This window comes from Hylaeus anthracinus, unplaced genomic scaffold (assembly GCF_026225885.1).
Source record: "Hylaeus anthracinus isolate JK02 unplaced genomic scaffold, UHH_iyHylAnth1.0_haploid 4, whole genome shotgun sequence".
NCBI classification, from domain to species: domain Eukaryota; kingdom Metazoa; phylum Arthropoda; class Insecta; order Hymenoptera; family Colletidae; genus Hylaeus; species Hylaeus anthracinus.
The window spans coordinates 13,425,981-13,434,516 of record NW_026535289.1 but is presented as its reverse complement, the minus strand read 5'-3'; the positions used below and the strand labels follow the sequence as shown (position 1 = coordinate 13,434,516).

At 47.5% G+C, this 8,536-nt stretch overlaps 1 protein-coding gene across 6 annotated transcripts in view; it reads left to right on the top strand.

Annotated features, from left to right (window-relative positions):
• LOC128894465 (disco-interacting protein 2) overlaps positions 1–8,536 on the top strand; it is a 45,036-nt gene that overhangs the window by 22,165 nt on the left and 14,335 nt on the right. For 2 of the 6 annotated variants that reach the window (XM_054156198.1, XM_054156197.1), the window contains exons 3-4: positions 1,379–1,576; positions 5,450–5,587. The exons of 1 other annotated variant lie outside the window; for it this stretch is intronic. In XM_054156198.1, coding sequence (XP_054012173.1) covers positions 1,379–1,576; positions 5,450–5,587 — 336 coding nt within the window. The remainder of the gene's footprint in view (positions 1–1,378; positions 1,577–5,449; positions 5,588–8,536) is intronic. 3 more of the 6 variants (XM_054156202.1, XM_054156199.1, XM_054156200.1) reach the window with 2 other exon arrangements.

The window sequence follows — 8,536 nt, the reverse complement described above, 5'->3', positions numbered from 1 at the left end:
GACTCCTGATTCTCAAGTTTGATCTAAAGTTATCACGAGTCAGACTCGGGATTTTCAAATTTGGCTCAAGCCTAAAATTGTCATCGCGAGCCTGGCTCGTAATTCTCAAGTTTGGTCTAAAATTTTCATTACGAACCTGACTCGTGAAAATAGTGGTAAGAATTTTGGACCGTGAACGACAACCGCGAGTCTGACTCGCGAAAATAGTGGTAAGAAATTTGGACCATAAATGATAATCACGTGCCAGACTTGTGTTACTTTATCCGGACTTTCTACCTGTCTGCTTACTATGGCCCGAGCAATCTCGCGATAGCGTGTGGGTCAAGGGGTTAAAATCAATTAAAAAAAAACAACAAAAAAACTACCGATTCAGAATAAAAGTAACGAAAAACGAAACCGTTAGAGAATTCGAGTATCGTATAGGAAGATTGATCCATTCCGGTATCACAAGGAGCGTGGCTTGTTGCATGAACGATGATAGCGCAGATTCGATTCGGTGACGAACGATTGGTTCGTATCGGTGTATTAAAAACGAAACGGAAAGACGTGTCTCCGAGGACGGGTTCCTGAAAACGAGCGTTTCACGCACGAGCCGGTCTCCTCTCCGTCAGCGACTTTGCGTTTGATTTCGCGACCATTCCAGGAGGAACACGTAACCGCGAACAAAAGGTAGCTCCCATCCGAGGACGCGTTACGTATAACCAGTGATTATCCTGTCGCGCTATTGTATTCGCTGGTTCATCGGTTACAATAACGTTTCGTTGTCGTTTTTGAATACCTCTCGACAAATAACGTCGGGTCAACAGTTCACGGATACTCGCGTCGTCTGCACGCGATAGAACCGGGTTCGCCATCGCCTTGCTCGAGTAGTCGGCCGCGTTCCGATCAACTTTCAGCCGTAACGATCGAAATTTATTCGTTCGCAATTACCCGTTGTTAAGCACGGTTCGCGTCGCGTTCGAGTAACCGGCTCGAGGTTCGATTTACGTTGGTGGTCGCCGCATTGTCACGGTTCGACCGCGGTTCGCTCACGTACCATGGAGCGGTGTCTTACGTATCGTACGGTCCGCGACGAGACGGACAGGGTATGCTTTCGAATGCCTTTAATTTTTAAATAAATTCTCGGAATGTATCAAAGCGAGAAAGTAACTCACTCGAGCCCAGGCTGGGAGAAGAGGAGAATACTCCGTCGCGCGACCACTCTCGTTTTTTAATTATTAAAACCGCTCCAGATATAACCGGTAGGTGGCGTAAACGCAGAGTGGGAAACGACGCGTTTCTCCCTCGTTTGAGAATCGGAACGGGAAAGAGAGAGTGGGTGCGAGGGGAACCTTGGAAAAGGGTGGCTTTTGCATATATGCACGTGTGTGGCGAACAGGGGCTGGAAACGATGGAGGAGGTGTCGGCGTCCTCGGTATCGAAAGGGTCGAGAGAACGGGGTATGGAAGCGGTGGCGGTGGAGGTGGAGGTGTCGGTGTCGGTGTCGGCGTCGGCGTCGGTGTCGGTAGCCGACCACAGCCACGTGCACGCCGCACGCAACGTCGCGTCACGCACAACGAGAAGCGCTATCATTCAGGTAGCGCGACGCATTGCACGAATTCAACGTATACTTTGCTCTTTCTATTGCTGCCTCGTACCACGCCTAGAGAATTAGAGTTTAGCTGCGGGTCATGCGGGATCTGGCTACCTGCATCGGCGACCCTCCGTTAGCCATTAGAGTAACCGAAGCTGGTAGCGCTGTCGTGCACCGATTAGTTTCCCTAGGAATACCGTTTAATATATATCGTTTTCATTAGTCGTTGCGATATGCGTTGGTATGTTCGCCGACCGGTGTGCATTTTTGACTGTGTGAACTCGGCCCGTGTAGCTTTCTGTTTTCTCCAGTGTTTGTTTCTCCCTCGTTTGGTTTTCTTTCGATTCATTGTTTCTACGTCCACCTTGACACCGGTTACTGTCATTTCTGTCGAATGGAACAAACGCAAACAAGGAAGACGATCGGGTCACGCGCGAGGGCTTCTTAAACTGTACGTAAATATTTTTAGACGATTGATCGGGTAACAATATGTACAGAGTGTTGATAATTCTAAAATGAATTCGGAATCGTCGCAGCTACTCTTGGGACAACCTGTATACGTATGAAAAAATATAGTTTTAGAAGTTGCTTAAGAACGTACAAATATATCGAATTAAAAATTGCACCAAAAAGTTGCGAAATCGTATTTATTATAGTTACAGAAATTATATACCCTGTTGTTCATGAGAATCGTATCTTTTGCAATAACACGAATAACAGAGAGTATTAAATGTTTTGCATCGAAATCTCGCGACTCTAAGATTTCGCTAAGCGACCCATAGTTTACGATGAGCCCTGTTTCGAAACGGTTAAGTCGAAACGTCGACGAACGCAGCTCGCGACCGTCAAATTGTCTTCCTTGTATGCACACGTACAAGCCTCGCAATGTACAAAATGTTGAAATCTGACTTTCGATAAAAGCTCGCGTCGCTCGTGACCGTTGGTACGCGACAGTCGGTTCGTTAAAGAAAAGGGAAGAAGAGAGTCGTCTTTACGTGCGAGAAAAAACGAATTTTACGAGCAAGCCAAGCGTCGGACCGAGCGAGCCGCGAATAGCTGTCAGGCTGTCGAGCACTCGTCGGATGATTGCGATGCCGCTTGGTCCTTGTCTTAATTAAGCGCGGTCCCCCTTCGGGCTTCGCGCTCTTCGTCGACAAATTTTTGTTCGCGAATCCGTTCTCCGCGCGACGCCGCGATCGCGGTAACGTTGTTCGTCGCGAACAGATTCCGACACGTTGAGCGATTCTTTCCAAAAGTTCGTTCGGGAAACGGAGATTTTACGGGAGGTCAGATTTCCACCTAAAAACGTTACGTAGAAAATTTTGCATCACATAGTCACCTACACTTAGACGATGCGTGTAAATAGCGTGAAAGTTTTTCAGCGAAACTGTGTCGTCATCGGCACGACTTACCGACTGCGAGTGTGCACGGTTTAGATCTTTGTCCACGCACGTAGATATCATTGTACAGTAACCACTAATCGTGCTTCACCGAACCGACCAGATGGGTTTGTTTGATTAACATTTCGTTTAACGATTCATTTCGCTTTTTTTTTTTTTTTTTCACTTGACTTTCGATCTCATCCGATCGGAGCTTAAGCCATCATCTTCACACGTTGCACGATTCATTTCATAATCGATCCCGGCCATTCAGAAATCGTCGTTCCCGTGGTCAGCGATCGGACGTACGAGATCTTCGGAGGAGCGTGGATTTCGAAATGTTGGACGTGTTTGTTTTTTGTACGATGTAGCTCGCTTGTTTGCGATCCGTCGCGCGCACCGATTCGACCGGAGACGCTTTTACACCTTAGATACCTTTGTAATTCGACTTAGCCGGGACCGGTTGTTCCACCTTCGGCCGACTCGTGATTGCGAGCGGCCATTCGTCGGCATTCTTGCGACTCGGCTCGACGTGACTCGACGCAGTCGCGGACTTGCCCGCAACACCTTGATTTTTCCGCGCTCGTCATCGGTCGACTCGCGGACCGGAACATCGATCGGGATTCCGATAAATTTTCTTCCGAACGGACACCGATTTCGATTCGTGACAACGTTCACGAGATGGCTTACGAGATTTATGTTACATTTTTTTTCTCTCTCTCTTTCTGTCTTCTTTTTTTTTTTTTTTTTTTTTTTGAGTTGCAAACGATTTCATAACCAGTCTTAAAAATGCACCGAATCGTTCCGGAGCAGTTCGAGTCACAGGTATACCTCTCGAGGTATACCTTCGGTGGTCGGGCTGGTTTCTGTGTATTTATCGTAGACAAGTGTGTGCAGTTATGGAGACATTACTGGTACCGCGACGCGGACAGCTTTGCCAGAAACCGACGAAGATACATTATAGATAGCAAAATGACGAGATCTTTGAGAGTTGTCGCCCTTTGCAACGTGTCCGCGCGGATGGTCTTTAACGCTTGCGTACAATTTACGATATCGATCGTTTCTGCTCCGTTTGCGATGAAAACAGCGTGGGACGCGAAATACTAAAGGTTCCCTTGTTCAAGTTTCAACCGTGACCTCCATCGTTACGCGTTGAAAGTCGCGAACGTTTTTCTAGTTCGACGAACACGCGCCGGAGAGTTTTACTTTGGAACCGTCGCGAAATCGATCGTACGAACCGGGTCGTCTCGACTTCCGATGGAAGAAATCCGACGTAGGCTCCTGTACGTTCGTCGACGAGAACCGCCTTTACGCGTCGTCTTCGTCGCGACTGACGTGTACGGGAAAATAATCGAAACGCGGCGTCGGAACTTCGCCGGCCTAGAAACTCGCGGCGAGTCTTCGTACGCTCGATAACGCTCGACTGCGGGCTTAGCTCGGGTTAGACGCCGCGCGTAAAGGCGTTCGACGTACCCGAGTCGCGAAGAAATAACTTTCGCGCGATGTGAACCGATTCGAACGAAACGGTAATTCATTCGACGTTCCTCGCGCGTCGATTCGCGTCCTCGAGAGCCGACGGAGTTTAAATTACGTGGAAGTTGTTGATCGAATCGCGTCGCAGGTCCACCTCCTCGTCCGACCTCCTCCGCGCCAGTGCGGGGCTGCGAGCAATCGATAAAAGTGAAATCGTCGCAGCTTCCGAAGGTGGAACGACCTCCGATCGTCGTCGTCGGCGGCGGCGCCGTTCGGATCCCGTCGAAAGAAACGATTCCCCCGTTCGAATACATCACGTCGTCCCACGAGTCGCTATAAAATGTCTGTAGTTCTTTTTTTATTAACCCTCAGAGTGGCGCCTCTAGTGTGACATGTGTAATTTAAACGGAATACGGATGATTATTAATTGAAATAATGATACATCGAGTCGCGAATGGTCGTAGATGATTCTTTTCGAAGTAGAGTTTTTGGTTTTACGGAAATTTATTATAAAAATCGACTGGATTTGATTCTATAGAAAAATGGTTCACGCCGGCGTGTACCACCGGTGGCTCACGTTCGCGTGCCTATCAGATAGCATACACCTCCGCGCCGCCTCATGGCGAGAAACACAAATATCAAGCGCCGGTGTGTACCACTGATGACACACTAACATGTCCCATCGGGCGGCGTGTACCACTGGTGGCTCACTCTCGCGTGTCTATCAGATAGCGTACATCACCGCGCCGCCACATAGCGAGAAACAACAAATAGCAACTCATGGGACGACCGAATATCATAACCGACCAACTCCAATTACGATCGGTTCCGCGATATCCTGATCGTCCATTACGATATACGCGTTCGCGCCCGAAAGCGAGAGTCGGCAACGAGAATCGTTTCTTCGGTCCTGTTTGGTAGAAGAGACAGTTTCGCTGGAAGGAACGAAAACGCGTAGCTTCCCTGTCCTCGTAGAGCTCCTTTCTTTGTCTATGTGGCGTTGTTGTTGTTGTGTTGCATGCAGGAGGCCGGCTAGTACCTGGCGGGATCGCCAGTCCCCCGGGATCTGGCGGCTCGACCGGAAACACCGGGAACTCGAACTCGGCGGCTGCGAGACGCGGCAATCGCAGACTCACGCGCAATGAGAGCCGCTATCATTCCGGTGAGTACATCACACCAGCTGGACGATCAAACGGTCGAAAGCGACCGAGAGAACCGCTAACGGGTCCTTAAACCTCGGACGACGCCGTCTACACGCGCGTTAGAGTCTATTTAGCCGAACCGTGACCGGGTGCCATTCCTATCGATGTTATCGTCCACGAAACATTCGGCTTTTCCGTTTCGAATTTGTTACGTAGGTTGTCGCGTCACCCATATAAGAGTGCCAGAGCTTGTTATTACCGAATGAAAAGTATTAATCCTCGAGTCACGCTATCGACAAAAATGAATCCGAATAGAATTTGTGAATATAGCGAGGTTAGAGAAATAAGTACCATAGCAAAACGGTAGGTCGGTGGATGGTGTTTAGCGTAGCGAGTTACGTAGCAGGCTGGAATTCCATCCATCTCGAGTTCGAGAGAGGTTCATTTTTTTTCACGATATCCTACAACTTGGTTTTACCACAAATCCTGGTCCATCGTTTCGCGACAAATTCCGATCGTCTCGAAGCAAAATCTCTTCAACCTCGCAGAGATTTTCACGAGTGCTTGGCGATCAACGCGTTAATTCGAAACGTCGATTACCGGTCGCGTAAGAACCGATCTCCACTTTCCTCTCGCGTGTGTTTCATCAGGCCGATCGAGAACGCGTCGCGTGCTAATTAAATGGACAGTCAGTTTCGTTTAGAAAACCGCGCGACTCGCGTTCGAACGCGCGCGCAACGTTAAGCTTCGGAACCATGCTTTGCGAGTGCGAGGAATGTGCTTTCGGCCCCGCGAGTGCTTTCTGCTCTGATAAAACGTTTCCTGGCGTCGCGAGCGCGTGCAATTACTTTCGAGCAAATCGCTGGAGTCGATAAGCCGCTAGCTAGCAAAGAAACCGGCCGGTTTTACGGGACACAATGTACACCAACGATCTTCGTCGGATCGTAAATACGGAATGTTGCCTGTAATTGCACGAACCCCTTCGATTCCCCGCTGCTCGGTAAAAAAAACTTGCACCAGAAAATTTATTCCAATCCGTGCTCCCCATGATCGTTTGGTCAACGTGCGACGGTATTTTTCCTCGAGGTGTACTCGTCGCGCGGAAAAAAAAAGAAAGAAATGTTTGCTTGGAGTCGTGTCCGAAATTGCATCGGGCGATATATACGAGCTGTATATATGGGCTGTTTGTTTTCGACCTTTACCGACCGCCATTGCAAACGAATTTAACACGTCACCCAGTAATGTGCGATAGATCTTTTCGTTAACTTCTTCAGGAACGATTTTTTATTATCCTCAAACATTTGTTCTTTTTATTATTCCCAGTAATTATAATTATACAAAAATAAACGTGCACGTATGCGGCCAAGGAGGCGACAATGAGAAATGAATCTGTTAAAAAATTAATCGCTACAACAAATGTTATGTTATATAATCTTCGGTGGTCTCGAGATCAAATTTTAACTTCGTAGAAATGTTCACGAGTCTGGCGGTCACCGCGTTGAAAGAAAAATGAATTCATAAAATCGACTCCCGTTACGCGTAATCCCTTCAGGAGGAGAAGCTATTCTATTGTTCTATTCGCAGTGTTTAAAAGGCACTCGGCGCTATCCGAAAGTGGCAGGCACGGTTGACACTCCGAAAACAAACAAACCATCCGTGGAATCGCCGGAACGAATTTCGCGAGCAACGATGGCCGAAAATCGTTATCGGTAGAGATTTCGCGGTGCGCGCGCGTCGATGCTTGTAACTTCTCGCGCGGTGCTCGCCGGAACGGAACGAAAACCGAACGGTTCTCCGCGCATAAAAGTCCGCATAGGAACTTCATTTATCTAGAGGCAGAGCGAAGGCAATCTCGCACCTGGTGCACCGTTACTAGTCGAAGAGGACGAGCGGAAGATAACTCGCTGCCCATCCGAGGAACACGCGACCGAACGAGCGGAGATTTTAATACAAATTTCAAATAACGATCCGAACATGAACGACTGCATCTCTTTTATCGTGCCTTAAGGCGGTTCAATTTTCTTCGATCGTGAAACTTTTAAAATTTTCTTCGATCGTGAAACTTTCAAAATTTTCTTCGAACGTGAAACATTCTTCGAAACGAGCTACGGCACGAGATAGAGTATCTCGCGCGGTGGAACGTAAACCTGGATCGAAATGTAGACCGAAACGTAATAGAGTCCGCGCGGATTCGGTCAGCGAGTCGCTGCGCTTCCGGTCGTGGTATATTTGTATCGTTATTACGACATCGCGCAACATCGGTGCGCGTTTGTTGCGAGAGCCACTCGGCCGATCGCACGGCGGAGTGTGCACGGGCGCGTTGCGATGGAAATAAGATAATTCGACGCGCTGCTTTCCGGAAAAATTCGACAATAAATCGTTCCCGGACGCTTCGCGAGCCTACGGTAGCGCGACGTTCGCGCGCTTTGTCAGAAATCGAATAAACGGAACAGCGGTACGCGCACGATTCGACTCTGTCGAACGGGAACGACGCTACGTTCACGAATCGGACGGGTTAGGGTATTGGATTAGCGTACATTTTTTGTAGGGTATAAAACGGGACTTTTTCCGATATTTTTGATTTATTTTTCGATTCATTTGAATTTAATACAAACATTTACGGACAATACGCACTTTTTTTTCGATTGCTTAAAAATTCAAGCGCGTTTTGTATTCGATATTAATATAAAAATGTCCAAGGTTTGATTTAAAATTCTTGAAAATTCTCCACTCTTGAAAATGACCTCACGGAGGCAATCTAATAATAAAAATGTTATTTTTTTTAAAATTGCTTAAAAATTCAGGTGCGTCTTGTACTCGAAATTAATATAAAAATGTCCAAGGTTTGGTTTAAAATTCTTGAAAATTCTCCATTTTTAAAAATTGCTTAAAAATTCAAGTGCGTCTTGTACTCGATATTAATATAAAAATGTCCAAGGTTTGGTTTAAAATTCTTGGAAATTCTCCAT